The 20,750-nt window shown below is 31.9% G+C and overlaps 1 protein-coding gene across 1 annotated transcript in view; it reads right to left on the reverse strand.

The window, feature by feature from the left end:
• Positions 1–20,750, reverse strand: part of IPO8 (importin 8) — a 56,025-nt gene that overhangs the window by 5,371 nt on the left and 29,904 nt on the right. The window contains exons 17-23 of the mRNA XM_011363127.2: positions 18,484–18,550; positions 14,239–14,364; positions 13,535–13,632; positions 10,377–10,472; positions 4,153–4,373; positions 1,966–2,171; positions 26–233 (exon numbers count right to left, since the gene is read on the reverse strand). Coding sequence (XP_011361429.1) covers positions 26–233; positions 1,966–2,171; positions 4,153–4,373; positions 10,377–10,472; positions 13,535–13,632; positions 14,239–14,364; positions 18,484–18,550 — 1,022 coding nt within the window. The remainder of the gene's footprint in view (positions 1–25; positions 234–1,965; positions 2,172–4,152; positions 4,374–10,376; positions 10,473–13,534; positions 13,633–14,238; positions 14,365–18,483; positions 18,551–20,750) is intronic.

Genomic DNA, 20,750 nt, shown 5'->3' on the forward strand with positions numbered 1-20,750 from the left:
ATCTGAAGATTGAGGGAGTAAAGACATACTTAGCAGAGCTTGTGTAAAAAATTGATATTCATCCACACTATTGTCAAGGTCAAGTGGAGTGCTGAACCCTTCAAGGGCAGTTTCTTCCAATACTTCTTCATCCCAGTCATCATCATCTTCCTCTTCATCTTCACCTCTTCCATTATTAGGCTGCATTGCTTGAGCAGTTACATTCGCTTCCTCTTCATCACTTGAAATCTCCTCTGTGAATCCGTTATTTGAAAAAATCAAAACACATGGAGTCAAGATATAAAATTCCATAAAGAAAACAAAAATTATAAAATGACACCCTGGAAATGGAAAAACTACCACATAATTTTACGTAAAACTATAAAATAATATTTGCTAAACTGAAAATGCCTTTATCGTCCTCACTGAAAACAACTTCTAACTGTGCCTGAATGTGCGATCCAGTTGAAGATTACTACGGCTTTGTTATGGTTGCCTCGTGTTCATTAACACAAAATACTATTTAACTACCAAATTAAAGAGATAACCAAATTAACTTTTCTGTCAAAAAAAAAAAGCCATAAAATGAGTATGCAGTTAGTTTATATGTTTTAAATAACAATGACCCCCCACCGAGAATTCAGGCCTCTTAACTATGTACTGCTCAGAAATGATCAGGTGAAGAGGTCATTTCTGCTAATAGAAACAGAAAAATATAGAAATGTAAAAGAAAAATAAAATAGCCATATGTATGTTGAAAATTTAAAAGATGAATTGTATATCACCGTGGATTGTTTCTATTTTCAGTGCTGGTTTGTTCCAAGCAGTTAGACCAGTATTGTAAATACCCAGGAGACAGTAAATAATGCAAGGTAGATTCAGAAATAAGGCAAGAAACCACAGTTTTGACCATATACTTTAATATATGTGTGTGTGTGTGCATGTGCGTATGTGTGTGTGTGTGTGTGTGTGTGCGCGCGCGTGTGTGTGTGTGTGTGTGGCACAAAGGTATAATTACAAAGACAGCAATAATACCTTTGCTAGTTAATCATTCTATACTTTAGTAAGAAATTCAACAAGAAAGTCTGGGATATTACTAGAAAATTTTTCAAGTAATATTAATTATAATCCAATAAAAAATGAACAAGAAATTCGAAAGAGAACATCATAATATACTAAAAAAAGAATTCTATCATTGTTGCCATATACTTCGCAAAAACAAAAACAAAAACAAAAAAACCCTCTAGTGAAGAAACACTATTGTAAAAAAAAATAGAGTTGCATATTTTCCAGAAAAAGTTTTGATTTTTCCCAGTTAAAGAAGTGCTATTTTTAACCAGAAGCAGAAAAACTTCATTTGGAGTTGGATAATGTTACTTCCTGGGACCTCGTAGTTAACAGTGAATACCATTAAATAAAATAAAGGTCTGATATTCTTGACTCTAACAATCTTATTCTGACTCTTGATTAAGCAAATTACATTCATTTATGTACTTTATTCTAAATTTATAACACGTAAATCACAAGTATCTCCTAATTATAATATCTGATGATGAATCACATTAGAACCATTAAAAACAAATCAAGCACTCTCTACCAATCTGCTATACTGACACTTCTGTTCTAAGACTAATGGTTCATTTAATTCATATCTTCTGGCTTCACTGAGACTGTTGGCACCAAAAAAATAATAATAATTGAAAAACTGACAAGACCACTTAATTCTGTTGTAAATGTATTTCCCAGGGTTTAACAACATTCACTAGGCTCAATAATAAATCACTTAAGTGTCAAAAGGTGAACAAATATAAATTTGTATCACATAATACAATTAATTAAGTCAACCAAACCCAAAATATTTGTTAAATGTGCAACAGGCCAAAGAGTGTAAATGTGTTCAATGACTACAAACAGACTAAGATTCAAAGAAAACACATTCTCAAATCAAAACTAATTATAGCATTTACTGCAGTTAGAAGACTTTACCATTTTCTTCCATATCTGTTTTCTCTGTTTTTGAGCGATCTTCCCGGTTTACTAGTTGTCTAGTAGCACACACCTGCTTTAGACCAAGGAAAAGGAAAAGAATTGAGGGCACAATCTGTCCCACCACAGCATCTACCGCAGGAGGTCGATTTTGCAATTCCAAGAGGATACTCAGTCCTATTATACACATCTTCCGGTCATGATGCCTACAAATTATGAAGAGAAAAAAAAAAATGTGTGCATGAGGAATGAGGACAAATTCTGAGGAAACTATGAAAAGAAAAGTCCGAGGTGTACTCTAAGGTTCATTTATTAGAATTACACAGAGGTATCCTTATTTGGGATTACATGAAATCCTATGTAAATTGAGTTTTGTAAACCAATTATTATCAGTAAAGACTTATAGGAGTCTGCAATCAGTATGGTAAAATCTTGTTATATCAATTTATGATTAATATAAATGCGATACCTGGCATAACAAGTTTATTAAAGCATGAATACTTGCATCTGACAGCATAAAATTCCTATCCAATGGAAAAAAAGGAACAGTTCTTTAGACTATATTAGATTGGTCTACAAGTTTCTCAGCAGATGTACTGTACACTAACCCCACGTGCCAAAAGCTATTTCAAAAATTCAGCATCTAATAAGTTGAATTAATGGCGATAAGTAAATCTATTCACTGTCCTCTGCTATAACACAAGATAAGGAAAATTTAATTATGAAGGAAAAAAGTTTGACCAATACACACTACACACATTTTTCAACTAAATGTGTATTCTAAGTAGTTTAAAACTAAAAATATTAAGAAAAGACTATAATATATAATATTTAAAATTGCAGACATGAACAAAAAATAATTTTAGTAATTCAATTTGTTTAAAATAAGAGTAATATACAACAAACCCAATGATGAACATATTACAAGCTTCTATTATTCTTCATTATTTGCATTACTTGATTTCTTCAAGTTATTACTGCTAAAGCAGTTATACTATAACAGGAATCATACTTGTCCTGAGGGCTGCCTTATCCATGTAGACCGTAACTAGTAGCACAGACTGAGTATCAAGGGGATCACTGCTGGAAAGACGACTATCAAGTGGGGCTCTAAAGAATCCAAGGAAGCACAATCCAAGCATGCCCAGTCTATGCGATAGCTGAGATAGACTTTCTATCTTTGGAAAATGGCTTACAGATGCTAATAAAGAGATATGCATACCAACAGCATAACTGTGAAAGACCAAATATCTATTCCCTAAACCTTTGTCAGAGACGACTTTAAGCACAATTTCTTTTTAAAGTCTGTTCTTCCCTTGAAGGCTTTAATAAGAAATCTAAAACAGGGACAAATTCCAGTCTCCTACAAATAGAAAAATTAGAATAAACATAGCAGCTTACAAAGATGTTCATTCACCCACTCCTATTCTACCACCCTAATTCAGGCCTCCCTCATCTCCCACCACTCAGAAGTGTCCTAACTACTACTCTTGCTGGAAGTCTTTTCCCCTCAGCAAATTTTTCTAAATAATATCTTACAAAACTTAAAAAGAATATTAGTTATTTCTAATGCTTTAAACAATTACTCAGCAATCTAGCTCAAATTCTCGTATAACACCATCACTACTATGTGTTGAGTCACTTGAGGTGGGCATATAACTACCTCTTTTCTTATGTTAGAAAATTAGGAGAGTGCTTCACATAAGGTCAAACTCTCCTACCAGGGCAGCACCTGGGCTACAACTAACAATCCTGACCTTATATTTGAGAACAGGCTCCCCTGAGATCTTCAGAGTTCAATATCCTGGAACAGTACTGTATATCTTTACCAGACTGGTACCTTGCTTAGCAACCTTCCTCCATTTAGAATGTTTTTACTCATAGGCACTTAATGGTCACAGAAGGTGAATGGACACCTAATTTTTTTATCTAAAGATATAACAATACGCATAAGTCAAAAAAAGTGGAGAAAAGGTATACCTAATTTTCAGAGCCTGCATTCTTTCCACTAAATTATACTGCTGAAACATTGTTATTTCTCTAAAAATTAAATATTATGTTAACAATATACTAAAAAGAATTCTTAAGATATGAAAAATATCTTTTCATATATAATTACATGTACATACAATAAAAAATCAACTTTCTAGAAACAGAAATGCAGTAAAAAATCCAAAAGACACATACCCAAGAAAACAATCTGTATCATTCATCCACTGATTTACAAACTGTACAGTTATAGGTCCAGGGTTGTGAGGCAACTGAATTCTTTCTAAGGTATGTAGCAGCAAATCAGGGTTGTAGTACAAGGCAGCAATTGCAACCTGAAGACACATAGTACGAAGCTCACTAGTTTTGACCCCTCGGGTTAATCTCTCCAAAACAAGTTGAACAAAAAGTGGAATGCACTAGAGGAAAAAAAGAAAGAGAAAATCAACCATACACAAAGAAACCAAGTAACTTTTATGGAAAGCTGAATGTTGGTAAAAAGTGTAATCGATAAATAAGATACTCTTAATGGCAATAAAACTTTTGCTTATTTAAGTCATTTTTAAAGATATTAAATTTATAGTCTCATAAAAACCCAGAGAGATGAGATGGCCAAAGAGAAATCCTAGAGCAGTGCCAGGAAGTCTCCTTCTCTTTTAAGTACAGATTACACTTAGAGATTCTCCTACAGGAGTCCACACTCAAATGGTGGCAATAGGTATGGACTCAGCCTTTCCACGTTTAAGGTAAAATGACTACGGTGATAAATGAAATTCAAAAGATAAATGAATAAAACTCAGAATAAGCATGATGTGATCAGAATTTCTCTTAAGAAAGAAGATTCCTGTTGGCATAAGTGAAAGACTGAAATAAAAACAGTAGACTTGGCATTTAAAACAAAATCATTTGGACTCCAATCTTTAAATGCAACATTGATGAACTAATTTTAAGTATTTGCCAATATATATTTTCAATTAAAATAAATGGGCTGAAACTATTTATGTAAAATAAAATTCTCAGGTCATCATATATTCTTTTCAAAAGTAAATTTTAAAAATCAAGGTTTTAGGGGAAGATGGATGAATAGGCAGAACAGAGAATTTTTAGGGCAGTGAAACTATAGTAACATATAGTAACCCTGTATGTCATAATAACGGTGGATACATGTCATTATAAATCTGTCCAAGCTCATAGAATATACACAAAGAGTGAATCCTAATATAAACTATGGACTTTGGGTGATAATGATGTGTCAGTGTAGGTTCATCAATTGTAACTAATGTACCACTTTGGTGGGGATATTAGTAATGCAGAGGCTATGCATGTGTAGGGGCAGGGGTATGTGGGAAATCTCCGTACTTTCTGCTTGATATTGCTGTGAAGCTAAAACTGCTCTAAAACAAAATTTATCTTAAAAACAAATTTCATGGAGAAATTTAAGAGTTAGGTTTAATGATTTCTCTAGTAGGCAAAACTGGAAAATCATTGGAGTCAGCAGAATACTAGCCTTGTTTAGGATAATATATTAAATCAAAACACATAACTATATGTGGTATTTTTAAGACAGATTTTATAAAGAGATGACTAGTTGTAATTTTATTGCTTTCTTCTCATATTCTAATATAGAAGATTCGGTGTTCTGATTTAATAGAACAACATATAGAACAGAAATGCTACCTTAAAAATTATTATTATGGTTAAAGTATTGTGAATCAATGAAGTCACAAGACAATGTAAACTAAGCTCGAAAAGCTCTTTTTGAGATCTTTTAAAAATAGTTTTATTTTAACAAATATTTATTATTACATGCAAAGCTATTAGTAAAATAAAGAAACCTTAAGGTTTAAAACTAGTAAAACTAAAATTATCCTTTTAAATTACATTAAAACAAAATCATTTACAGGGACTGATTGAACAAACTGTAAATCCACAAATAAGAGAACCATGCAGCTTCAAAAAGGAATGCAGAATATCTCTATATACGACTATGGAATGACATACAGCATGTATTATTAAGTGAAGGCAGAAGAATTGAAAAAAAAAAAGTATAATAATTAAGAAGGTAAAGAGAGAATAAATGTCTATTTGCTTATTTTTTTCAAATGAAAAATAACTAACACTGGGGAGAAATGGGGACAGGGAGTAAGGGTAGCAGAAACAGGGATGTAAGCTAAACTTTCCTGAATATACTTTATTTTATAAATTAGATTTTATAACTTTGTAAGTTTTATATATTCGTTTAAAAAATTTTTAAGCAATTCTTAAAAATTAAAATAAAATTAAATAAATGAATCAACCAAACAAGAATTATTTTAAATGACTTTAAAGTTTAATGATTTGAATATATTTTGATTATATATCTCTAGTTTATGGATATACCCTTGTAGAAAAAAAGAGCTACTAAAAAATCTTAGACTGTTAATAGTAATCATATGTTGGTAATAATATTGACATAATTACTCTGAGGCTATATGTACATATTATCAGGATAAAGCAAGCGAGTAACTATGATGAAAACCAGGATTTTTGGTATGGGAGCTACAGATTAGGATCAATTAGGTTAAGTAAAAATAATGGACTCCTGAATTTGAACTGAAAAAATTTGCATGTACTCATGACGCAGTGATCTAAAAAAAAAAAAAAAAAAAAAATGCAATACGTATTTTCTGGCTCTCTTATGTAGAAAAAATGACCAATTCAATGATTATTCCTTATGCTTAGTCTTGAAATACCGTTTCCCAGGGTAGGGCAAGAAATGTACATGATGAACCTAGAACATCTAGTCATATCAGATAGCAAGCAAACTACCAAACACTACTAGAAGTTCAGGTCAAAAGCACTCATATAACAAACTCAAGAGGCTCCCACAGGCCAAATGCTGAAGCAACTTTCCTTCCTCACACCATATACAAAATTTAACTCAAAATAAAGACCTAAATGTTAGAGCTAACAAGGAATCTTTTTGTTTTCCAAACCTAAGGAACGTATTAATTGCTGTGAAAGTGCTGTTTAGATAATGCCATAACATAAATTGGTTGTTCGGAAAGATCAACAAAATTGACTCAACTAACCAAGAGGGGAAAAAAAGAGATAGAAGATTCTATTACTAAAATCAGGAAAAAAATAGTCATTACTACTGACCTACAGAAACAAAAAAAATAAGGAAATTTTATGAACTGCATGAAAACAAATTAGTTAGATGAAATGGACAAACTCCTTAAAAGATGCAAACTACTGAAAATGGCTCAAAAAGAAATAAAAATATGAATAGACCTCTAACAAATAAAGAAATTGAATTAGTAATTTAAAACTACCCACAAAGAAAAGCTCTGGCACAGATGGTTTCCCTACTAAATTTTACCAAACATGTAAAGAACACTGAACTTCTCAAACTCTTCCAAAAGACAGACGAGGAAGGAGCACTTCCAACTCATTCTATGAGGCTAGCATCACTCTGATACCAAAGCCAGACAAATATATCACAAGAAAAAATATATATATAGTTCAATATCTCTTATAAATATAGACATAAAGTACTTTTCGAAAAATACCAGCTAACTGAATCTGGAAATATATAAAAAGGATCATACTCCATGACCAAGTAAGGTTTACACCAGGAATGCATGGTTGATTTAACATCTGAAAATCAATTAATGCAATACACCACATCAATAAGGGACAAAAGCCACATGATCATCGCAATAGATGCAGAAAAAGCATCTGAAAGAATTCAATACTCTTTCATAATAAAAACACTCAACAAACTAGGAATAGACAGGAACTCCCTCGATCTGATAAAAGGCATCTATGAAAAACCTACAGCTAATATCAGACTTAATGATAAAAGATCGAATGCTTTCCCCACTAAGATGAAGAACAAGACAAGATGTTTCCTCTTGCCAAGTCTATTCATTCAACACTGCACTGGAGGTTCTAGTCAAGGCAATTAGGCAAGAAAAATAAAACAAAAAGCACCGAGATTGGAAAGGTAAAACTCTATTTGTAGATGACATGACCTTGTACACAGAAAATCCTAAGGAATTCACTGAAACACTATTAAAACTAATAAACAAGTTTGGCAAGATTGTAGAATACAAGATAAATATACAAGAAACTGCATTTCTATACACAGGCCATCAGCAGCTTGAAAATGAAATCAAGAAAACAATTTCTTTTACAATAACATTAAAAAGAATAACATACTTAGGAATATTTTAACCAAAGAACTGCAAAACTTATACTCTGAAAACTCTAAAGCATGTTTGAAAGAAAGACAACCTAAAGAAAAAGAAAGATATCCCAAGTTCAGGGACTGAAGGACTAAATATTCTTAAAATGACAATGCTTCCTAAAGTGATCTACAGATTCAGCACAATGCCTAACACAATCGCAGCTGGCTTCTTTGCTGAAATTGATAAGCTGATCCTAAAATTCATATTGAAATGCAAGGGACCTAGAGCAGCCAAAACAATCTTGCAAAAGAACAAAATTGAAGGACTCGAACTTCCTAATTTCAGAACTCACTACAAAGATACAGTAATGAAGACAGTATAGTTCTAGATTAAGGATAAAAAAATTAATCAAGTAGGAAAAGAAGCCGGAAATAGATTCAATTGATTTTATAAGGGTGCCAAGACAATTCAACAGAGAAAAAAATAGTTTTTCATTAAATGGTGCTGAGACAACTTGACACCACATGCAAAATAATGAGTTTGGACCCATTCCTCACACTATATACAAAAATTAACTCAAAATAAATTAAATACCAAATAGCACTAAAACTACAACTTTTAGAAGAAAATAGAGAAATCTTTGGGAACCTGGATTCAGCAATAGTTTCTTAAATATGACACCAACCACAAGCATCAGGAAAAATAGATTAACTGGGCATGATCAAAATTAAAAACTTCTGGTCTACAGCCATGCTACTCTGAACAAGCCCCATCCTGTCTGATCTCGGAAGCTAAGCAGGGTCGGACCTGATTAGTACTTGGATGACCACCTAGGAAGACCAGGTATTGTAGGCATAAAAAATAAAAAAATAAGGGATTGTACACTGAAAAGGTCCTTGCAATCTGTGAGATCAACCAAGGGTTGCCTCGCCTAAAAAATAAAAAAATAATAAAAAATTTTTAAAAATAAAACTTCTGTGCTTCAAATGACATCACCAGGAGAATGATAAAACAATCCATAAGTGGTGAGAAAATTTTTGCAAATTATATATCTGATAAGGGCTTGAATGTAGAATATATAAAAAACTCCAACTCAGTAATAAGTAGATAAATAACCTAATTGAAAATGGGCAAAGGGTCTGAATAGACAATTCTCAAAAAAAGGTATACAAATGGCCACAAGAAAAGATGCTCATCCTCATTAGCCATCAGGGAAATGTGTATCAAAACTACAAGACACCATTTCTCACCCCTCAAAAAAAGCAAGTATTAATGAGGAATGGAAAATGGTGCAGCTGCTTTGGAAAAAAAGTTTGGCAGTTCCTCAAATCACTAAACAAAGAATTACCACTCCTAGACACATACCAAGAGAAATGAAAACATGTTTGCACAAAAATTTGCATACAACTGTTCATAACAACATTGTTCATAATAGCCAAAACATGGAAATAATCCAAATGTTATTTGACTGATGAATGGCTAAACTAAATGTGATATATCCACGTAATGGAATACTTAGAAATAAAGAGAAATGAAGTACTGATACATGTTATCACATAGATGAACCTTTAAGATATTATGCTAAGTGAGAGAAGTCATTCACAAAGAACTACAAATAATTTCATTTATATAAAATATCTAGAATAGATAAATGTATATACTTCAAATGGGTGAACTGTATGGTGTGTAAATTATATCTCAATAAAGCTGTTATAAGAAAATTACAGAACTGAAAGAGAAAAGAGATACCATAGTATTACTTGAACACTTTAAAACACTTTTTTCTCATATCATGACATCAAAAATCAATCTTGTTAAAAATTTATAATACTTTCTAAATTAATAAACAAAATTTTTTTTTCTTTTTTTTTGCACAGTGTCTTTATTTCTGTTTTTTAAAAAAAGATAATCTGGGAATATTTCAATAGCACACACAAAAACAAAGGGGAAATGCAAATCTCTGGGAATCCAACTGTGCAGAATTTACACTTTTATCTCCTTTATGATTTGCTTGATAGCCCCTTAAACTATTAAACATTTTTTTCCGTGTATCTCTTTCTCAGGTAGAATGCAAGGTACAATTTCCAAATTGCATGGGTCTTTTTCTTTGTCAGTTAAATAGGATTTGTACCAGTAAGTACAAACTGTAGGCTATCTTTTTAATTTCCCATCATAATATAAACAAATGTCAATTGGGCATGTAAATTTAAATGTAAACATCCAGATTGAGGCTTTCTATACATATGTTACCTGGTCAATTCCCCTTCCTTTGCACTGGAGAATGATGACCTCAAGAAGTTTGGCTGCATGACATTCCGCATCTTCTCCAGCATCTCCACATAGTACCTGCCGTAATTACAATTAGCTCAGTAGTGAATGGCATTGCATATAACTTAATCAAGTCCACATGAAGCAAATATCCCACAAAAATTCAACCATTAGAATCATCGTTTTGCTTGCTTTTTAAGGTTACCTTGTTAACCTAAAGAGGGAAGGTCAAAACAAAGTCCATCTATCTTCTTTATCTACTCCAATTCCTTATATGGAGTAACAATTCACTTAACTTTGGATTAATAAATTAGGCTACATGAGTTAATTATCTAAATAAATGAAGCTTCCTTTTAAAGGCACCAAAACAACAAAATAATAAAATGAAATTTTAAAATAAATAACCTTTTTATTTATTTATCTTTGAAAGTTCAGGGGTTTTTTGTTTTTATTTTTGTTTTTTTTATGGTGACACTGCTTAACGAAACCCAGTAAGTTTCAGGTGTACAATTCAACATTATATATATATATATATATACATTGCATTGTGAAATAACCTTTTTAAACAATAAAATAAACCCTGTGTTTTTCTGATCCTATTGGATTCTTGTCCATATGCACCCATTTTTTTATGATAAGCATAATTAAATAATATATACTTTTTAACTTCCTCATGTGGTCTTTATAATTAGAAATATTTTCCATGGACATTATAAACCACTTAGAACTATATGATATTACAGTAGATGAATATAACAAAGTTACCAGACTGTTTCCCTATTGTCAATTCTATATCTTCACTATTATAAACAATTCTACAATGTACACATTCATACATAAAATTGAAATGCTGCTGCCTTATAACAAGGTTCCTACAGAAAGATTTGTAGAGTAGAAGCATGCTTGTAGAAATCAAGACAGGTGGAAAAATTGAGTTCAAACAAGACATAAAAGAACAGACTTTACTCAAAGAATATAGGTGAAACAGAAATTTAAAATATAGACAAAAAGAGGTAACAGAGAGAAACCAAAAACAGATTCACTGAAAAAAGACAATGAAAAAGACAAGTTGTATAAAAATTTTTTTAAAAAATTAAAAAATTAGAAATGAAAAATATATAAATACAAATATAGAAGAGATTAAAAAATAAGAGAATACTACAGGGAACACTCTATTCCTTATATATTTGAAAACTTAGATGAACTGGATAATTTCCTAGACAAATACAATTTAAGAAACTGAATTAAAAAGAAATTCCAGATAAAGATGACCGAACACTCCCATTTAATTTTACTCCTTCCCAAAAGGCCATTAAAATGATAATAAAGAGATTTTAGAAGGATACATCCACAAAGATTGAGAAATGGGAAAAAGATAGCTATAAAATTTTGGTAGCTAGAAAACAGATGGATCAGTGAGCTGAATAGTAAGCAGCTAGCTGCCAAAGCCAAGAATCAGCCATATTTATATAAATTTTAAATTCTACCTCGAGGGCAGTGTATCTAGATCTAGATTCTAAATGTGAACGGGCTCTGGAACCAGAATTCCTTGGTTCGAACCTCAGCTCTGCCACTTTTTAGCTGTGTTTTTAGAAAAGCTACTTAACTACTGTGTCTTACTGTCAGCAACTATAAAAGGAGGATAATAATATATCTACTTCATGGGGTTGTATGATACAGAAAGAAAAAAAAAAATTACTCTTTTCCCAAAATTGCATTCACTTTACTTGGGTTCAAATCTGGCGCCAACACAGAGTAGCTATGTGACTTAAGACAATTTACTAAACTTCAGGCACAATGCAATATATGTGGTTCAATCTCCTCTTTGACAAAAAAGTGATACCTTCCTTATAATGCTGTAAAGATTAAATAAGTTAATATGTATAAAGTGCTCAGGAAATTCCTGGCATATGGTAAGAGTTCAATAAGTGTTAGTTATTATTAAAATCAAGAATATGAAATGTATCTTACCTACTCGATAAGTCTAAAGACATTATTGTGAATATCACTTTTACTCTATCTGCTATAATACAAAGCAGCTGTGAGTTACTAATGGACTATGCAGGGCTGTTATGTTTTCTACTTGTTGCTTTCTCTTACCCTTTTCCTCACTAGCTGCTCTCTAACTTAGGAAAAACTAAAGACTGCTGATTATGATTTAACAGATCTTGGTACACATCTCTTCCAGTGAGGAAAATAGGTTGTATACTAGTTTTACTCCCATTTCCAGGGCCAAACTTTTAGGTCTGGCTATTTGGGCTTTCTCAAATTTGCCAGCTCTATGCAATACAGTTTTATATTTATGTATATACATATATTCACCTAAAGGAGAAGGGAAACATTATTTAGTCATCAATGATTCCAATATAAAACCAACAGAGGACCAAATCTCACCTGTGGCAAAGATAACATAGTAGACAATCACGTTTGTGCATAAATACAACAGTTGCCTTATGTGACTTATAAATTATCCTGGACTGAGCTAAATAATGCTATTTTCCAACTATTTCAATTTTTTGTCCTATATTATTTATGTTCAAATTACCTATGTCTCGTGCTTGCCAATTTATACATTCAATTAAAAGAAAAATCAATGATTGAGACTGTGTGGTTATTTTCCTAGTACTTTTTTTTAATCAAGTAGCAAGTTTTTGAAAGGAAAAAATACAAAGAAAATTATTTACCGTGAGAGGGTAAAAGGGGAAGTAGATTGGGGTAAAAGGGGCCAAATATGTGGTGACAGAAAGAAATCTAACTATGGGCAGTAAACACACAACGCACTATATATATGACTTACTGTTGAATTGTACACTTGAAACTTATTGGATTTTGTTAATCAATTTCACCCCCTCTCAAAAAAATTAATTTATTTATATAAAAGATTCAAAGAGGAAAAAAAAGAAAATGATTTACCTTGAACATTAAAAAGTACACAGCTATAAATGTGCCAAACATTCTTAAGCACAACACACAATATGAAATGTTCAAATTACAATTCGAAGCTCCATTAAAAAATACAAAATGACAACTATATGTTGATGAAGGCAATATAGAACTGAATGTGTAAGAAAGTGTATCCTGCAGTAAAACACTCGAACATTAGGAAGAACCACTACAACAAGGGATTAGGATATGCTTACCTTTCTACACATTGTAAAAAGTATTTCTAAATGCTTTGGATTTGATAGTAAAGTATTTGTATCTATTGTCACATAATTATGCAGGAGAGGCATCATGTCTGGAAAAAAAATTTCAAAATCCCAGTGAGACTTGAGTGACAGGAGTATAAATTATTCCCACTGAACCATATTTCTATTGTACCCACACATTACTATCTTCCCTTGCAACCGCAAAACACTAGAAACAAGTGGTAAATCTGCCCTATTTGTAGATGAAGTATGTCTTATTTTTCTCCATAGCACTCATCACCGTCTGACATACTACATGTTTTCTTGTTAGTCTGTTTTCCCACTTCCCTTCTCCCCTCACTAGATCAGAAACATCAAAAGAGCAAGAGCTATTTTGTTCACTATTGTATAGTTGAATTTAGAAGAGTGCTTAGAATTTAGTCAGTATTCAGAAAACAGTAACTGAATTAATATATGGAAAATATGCTCTGATCGCAAGCTAATTGAAGATACAATATGAAACAGACTCCTTCCTATTGCCTATATTCCTGAGGCTGAAGAACAGTGCTATGACAACCACGCCCTTTACTTGACAGGGAAACAAGAACAATTATTTTCTGGTTAGTACTGGAATCATCTATGTCTTTCTTTCAAGTGCAAAAGGAAATAATATCTAGACAGAGAAAAGCAAAAATGTTACATAGTCAAAGCCATACCTGTAAAGTATTCAAAACAATCCTGCTGAAATACTTCATATAATATACCTAGAAGCTGCCACATTTGAGGGGAGATACCATGGCAGGTTAAACTGTATGCCAGTGAAAGAATTTCTTCATAGAATTCTAGAAAGAAGAAAATCTCTAGTAAGAATGCTAGAAAATAGCAAAAATTAAACACAAAGGCCACACAGGGGAAGATTTAGGCTGCATCCTAACGCAAATTCCTCTTATATCTAACATACTTTTGAGCATCCCTTCCTCAGCATTCACATCTTCAGCTACATAGCATTTGCTACCTTCCATTTCTTATCAATATTTGCTCCCTACTCAAACAAGGCAAAGATTTATTTTTACTAAACTTACTTACTATATTTAATTTTTAGATATTTTGTACTATATAAAATATAATTTATACTTATAAAATAAAAATGGGTATAAAAAGGAAGAGATTGTCTTATCTCTTTCATGTACCAGATTTTAAATTTACAAGTAATTAATATACTTTGGAGAGCTTAATTAAGCTATGCTAAAATATCTGCCTGTCTCGCATATTTCTACAAACTATATACTGGACAGTATTTTGTCAACTTACATAACCTGTAAAAATTATACAACATTTTTCAATTTGCCTCAAGACAATTATACCCTTCATAAAATAGAAGAGTCTAAAGAGAATGTTTCAGTATTTGCATATGTATTTCTTATTATTCTCCATCAAAAAGAACTTATATCTAAACATACAAGCAGAAAACATAAACCTCAATATAAAAAATTTGTACACAATTCCTAACATGTCACTGAGCAAAAGTCTAACTTCAAAGTTTTTTTTTCCATTTATTAAAAAGAACTAATATTCACCCTAGAAACCTGAAGTTTTATTCTGTAACATTATTTAAAACCTGAATGAAGTTTTATTCTGTAACATTATTTAAAACCTGAATGAAGTTTTATTCTGTAACATATATTCAAAAGCTAGTAATACCAATATATCGGCCTTACTGAAAGCAAAATAAGAGGGAAATTACAGATTATGGGAAATTATTTGTTACGTAAGACAATCGCTTGAGAAACAACAAATTATCTGAATATAAAATTTCTGAAAGTTCTGTTCATCATTACCCCACCATTGGAGGTGAATAAAGGAGAACAAATGCCTCTTCTAACATGAAACCTAAAGACAGAAAAGGGGCCCAATATTTCCTTTTGCGCCCTTGATAGCTATGGCATGCGTGTATGACCTGGCCGCTAAGATGCTTAAGATCAGGACTTTGAAGCCTGAGCGAGAAACTAGAAGGACAAAGCTGTTACAGATTATTTTTTGTGACTGTGTTGAGGTCTGGACAGTGGTAGGTGGCAGTATAGGATCCAGTGTCGACAGAGTCAGCGCTGACTTTCTAAGTGGACCACTTCTATGGCAGAATCCTGGATGGCTCTAGCCTTCCCATGGTTCAAGTGAGCTACCAAATATCCTTCCACTAAATTCCACTTATGCTTTAACTAATCAGAAGTTATTTCGATTATTCTCAACCAAGATTGTTAGGGTGTGATGGTTTTACTAAGTTTGACTTCATGTATAAGATAAAGCAGTGAAAGCAGTAATAGCTAAGACTGGCTTTTAATAATAAATAATATTTTATGAGTAAATTAGCAAAATGAAAACAGGCAAAAGAGGGACAGAAAGTGGGACAATGGAAAGAGTCAGGATCATGGACATAAACATTGTAGGGGATTCTGGAATAACAGATTCAACTCATGACATCTTCCAGAATAGTATTTTTTATCTGAGATCCTATATGGCCAATATTGGTTCAAAAATGGCCATTAAAATTAAATGCATTACAGCTAAATACATAAGAGGGATCATCCATCACCTTGAGACTTGGAATAGGATATTAGAGGGGACAGGCAATTAGAACCACGGTTTTCTCCTCTGCCCACTGCACCCAAGAAATAGGCTCCCTTTCCTTTTATTAAGATCTTGATGTTGCAATTGCTCAAATCAAATAGCTGGTATAGGCAGATTACAGAAGTTTTATATAAATTATTTCTCTTTGCCTTACTTCACAAGATTATTTTAAATATAAATGGAGAATTTCCAGTTACAGTATTTTCCAAGACTATGGCCATAAGTAAGCAAATTCTTTTGAGCTTATCACCTTCCCAATTTTAACATCTCCAATAACAATAATATTTTGAGATCCTGAAAAGTATAGATAAATAATCACAAAATAATTCTTGCCACAACCTAGAAGGAAAACAAATATTTGTAATTCTAGAACATGTAAGCAATTAAAAGATGAAAAACTTCTCTGCCTTCCTTTTTGAATGTTTTAAGTATATAATAATTTTTCTTTGTTTTGGTATAATACTCAAATAATTCCAATACAGTAGTGCCCCCTTATCCATGCTTTTGTTTTCCATGGTTTCAGTTATCTTCAGTCAACCACAATCTGAAAATATTAAATAGAAAATTCCAAAAGTAAACAACTCATAAATTTTAAATTGTGTATCATTCTGAGTAGCATGATGAAATCTCACATCATCCCATTCCGTCCTAGCTGGAAAGTGAATCATCCTTTGTTCAGAGTATCCACACTACATATACTACCCGCTCCTAGTTACTTAGTAGATCTCTTGATTATTATATTGACTACCACAGTTTTGTAGTGCTTGTGTTCAAGTAACCCTTATTTTATTTAATGATGATCCCAAAGCTATTCACACAACTTTTATGACAGTATATAGCTAGAACTGTTCTATTTTATTATTGTTGTTGTTAATCACTTACTGTGCCTAACTTTTATAATTAAACTTTATCAGAGGTATGCATGTATAGGAAAAAACATAATATGTATAGGGTTTGGTACCATCTACAGTTTTAGGCATCCACTGGAGGTCTCAGATCATATCCCCCGTGGATAAGGGGAGGACTACTGTAATATCCTTACTTGCATAATCTTTATACAAACTGATGCTTTGCTAAAAAATATAAGTTGACCTTGGGAGCTATGGAGGGTAAAATAAAATGTCAATCGTCTCACATAAATCACTGTTTACTAGTGTAACACTTTCATTAGGAATTCCTTTTGTTTCTACAATAGCCAGGACTTAAAAATTAGTCACCTAATTTCCTACGACTACTAGTGACTGTTCTTCTCTGGCTATTAGATATGTTAACTGTTTTGCACTTGCTCTAGTAAGAGAGTAAAGAAAAGTACTTGCATCCTTGGATCCTATTAGCAAAAAGCACTACCAAGTTACTGTTTCACCTGCATGAGAATCACCTGGAATAATCAGCAAAATGCAGATTCCTGGGCACTGCCTCAAACTAACAATTAGAATGGGGTTACAGTCCAGGAATCTTCATTTTAATTAGCTCCTCACTGATTCTCATGCACACTAAAGTCTGACAACTATGGCTTTACAGCAATATCTTCAAAAGTAAGAAGTATGTGTACCTGATATAGCATGCAAGATAATCCACTGAGATGGGAGAAGAATGTATTCGAACACTTTGAATCCCACCCTTTTACATTTCTATTGTTTATGTATGTAAATGTAGTATAGTAAGATATGTGTATTGCCTTTAAATACATATTCAAATATTATTTACATATATTAGAAGTTCATGTTCAATTTTTTACTAATTAGGAAAATAAATAGTCAAGGGACCACCACTCTTAAGCAGTAACAAGCTTTCCTCGCATCTTTCTATTTGAATACTACACAGATTGTGTCTCTCTCATGCCCAAATGCCCTAGGGCTAGCATCTTCAAAATGCTTGGATACTATGGAAAAGCAGCCTCGTCTACGAATTTCCATCAGTTTGTTACATCCAGCATTAGTTACTGATTCTATTCAGAAGTTGGGCACTATAATAGATAAGAGAACAATAATAGCTCACACTTCTGATAAGGCATACACCTATCATTTCACATTTTTCAATCCCAGATTAAATTAACCTCACCTGAACCTCATCCCAGTTCTGGTTTCTAAAAATGTAAAATTTCAAATTCTCTGCCCTTTGGAAATTCTAAAGTCAAAAATTCTTAGTTGGGTTATTAAGTTTTTCTCTAAATGAAAATAGAGATATTAGAAATATATCCAAAATTAAAGAGAATGCAATCTTCTCCTTCTCAAAATTGTCCATTTTGTTGAATTTGAAGAGCTAAAAATGCACTGGAAGCTCATCAACTTTTTTAAAATTCTCAATTTACCTTTTTAGTCAACCTTTAAACTTACCAATTACATGTTTCTGTAAAACAAGATCAATGATCCGTAGACAGATATTCTCCAACTGCTGAGTAACCTAAAGACAAGTTTTAAACATTTAGTTTAAAATTCATCATGCTATCCCTTGATCTATATTAATCTATAAATTTAATATTATCTACATAAAAATATCAAAAGAATTTTTTTGAGAGAAGTTGACAAGTTAATTCCAAATATCACATGAAGAATTAAACATGCAAGACTACCAGAAAATTCTGAAAAGTAAACCAATGATGGAAATGAGAGTTAAATCCATAATAAAATTAATTCTTTACCTCATACTTTATACCAAAATAAATTCCTAATAGATCAAAGATTTCAAGGTTAAGACTTAAGGTAAAAAATACTAGAAGAAATAAAAAAAAAAAAAAATTTGTGTATAATCCTAAAAAGAAAATACCTCAAAGCCCAGAAACCAGAAATAAATATATTGATTTTGGTTTCAAAAATTAAAAATTTCTGCATAGAGCAGGAGGAAGTCAAAGATAAATGAAAAATTGAGTGAAATATTTTCAAACGGTATCACAAAGATAAAATTCACCTCACATGAAATCAACAGAAAGGCAGAAATTAAGAAAAAGAAATATAAATGGATCTTAAGCTTATAAAAAGATGTTTATTCTAATACATAATAAGAGTACAAATTCTAAGCACAAGATTAACACTGTTTACCTATCAATCTGACAATGATCAAAAAGTAGGAGCTTTACATTGATTTGGAAGTTCAAATTGATACATACTATCAGGAACAAGTTAGCAACATCCTTCAACTTTATACCTTTATCCTTTTATCCAGTAATTCCACTTAAATGAATTTGCCCTTAAGATATATTATTACATGTGAAAATGACATGTAAAAGGCCATTCACTGCAACAATGTTTGTGATTAGTAACAACCAAATTTCCACTTAACAAAAGATAGTTAAATTATATCCATTAAAAGGGGACTGGTTAAGAAACTTGATCTTGCAACTATTAAAAATATGTAACTTTACTGACTAATATGAAAGGATCACCAAGATATATTAAAGTAAAAAACGGCAGATGAAAACTGTATGCTATCATTTTCATTAAAGAAAAATATACATACTCACTTTTTACCTGGAAATTGTAGTAGAAAAATCTCAGAAAGGACACAAAAAACTGGTAAAGGGGCTACCTCCTCGAGAGGAGAATCAGATGACTAGGATACTAAGTGAGAAGGTGAAATTTCACTGAATACCTTTTCACACCTTTTAAATTTTTCAATATATGTTTGTACTAAATATTCTTTAAATAAGTAAAAAATTAGAATCCATTATAGGTTACATTTTTCATCTAAGTATCCTATTTTCAACTTTCGAGTGTATTCTTTTAATATTCAGCTTAAACTACTGTCTGAAAGTTCAAATGATCCAAAATTTAACATTTGCCAAGATATTTAAAACCATTAAGCAAAACTGCATATGCTTAAGCATCTGTTTTAAATTTTTAATTGTGCTCTTCACACATTATTTGTACATGTATTCATATACATGTGATTTTTTTTTCCTTTTGAGGAAAAATGTTTTCAAAGTTTGCTTTTAACAAGCTAAAATTCAAATCACAGGACAGGCAATCTGGAGACCAAGATTCCATTCCTTGTTTTGCCTCTAATTATCTATGAGCTAAACACTTCAAGTTTTTCATCTGTGAGTAAGGAAGCAAGAAAATCTGTGTGTCTCAGTTTTAAACCTTGCCTTCCTTGATAATCACAGTTAGTTCACATGTACCTTTAATTTTATTTGAAATTCAAAATAAATTTAATTTCAAGAGTAAAAGAATTAAAACAAAAACATAAAATGCTGTTTTGTTCTCAAAATAATCCTCCTGCTCATTCTACTACTGCCCATCCTCTACACACACCTATTTGGGAACACTGGACTAGGTGATTCCTCAGGTCTCTTCGAATTTAAAATACAAGTTTTACATATAAGACAAAAGAATTGCCCTTAAGTACACTTGTAATTTAATTTGGAACATCTCACTGTCCCCAAGAGGACCATAGAGTTTCAACAAGGATACAAAACTAAAATAAAATAATGAATATGGACATTAAAATTCATATTAAGCATTTTAGGTGAAAGAAGGCCTACCCAGGAGAAGAATATCAAACTGTTTTTAAGAATCTGGTTATCTTCCACTGGTATGTGATAAACACAGGATAAATCAAGAGCCATAGGGTTTAACAATGCTATTTAAAGAACCAGCACCTGCTT

Source organism: Pteropus vampyrus, unplaced genomic scaffold, assembly GCF_000151845.1.
Source record: "Pteropus vampyrus isolate Shadow unplaced genomic scaffold, Pvam_2.0 Scaffold82, whole genome shotgun sequence".
Classification (NCBI taxonomy): domain Eukaryota; kingdom Metazoa; phylum Chordata; class Mammalia; order Chiroptera; family Pteropodidae; genus Pteropus; species Pteropus vampyrus.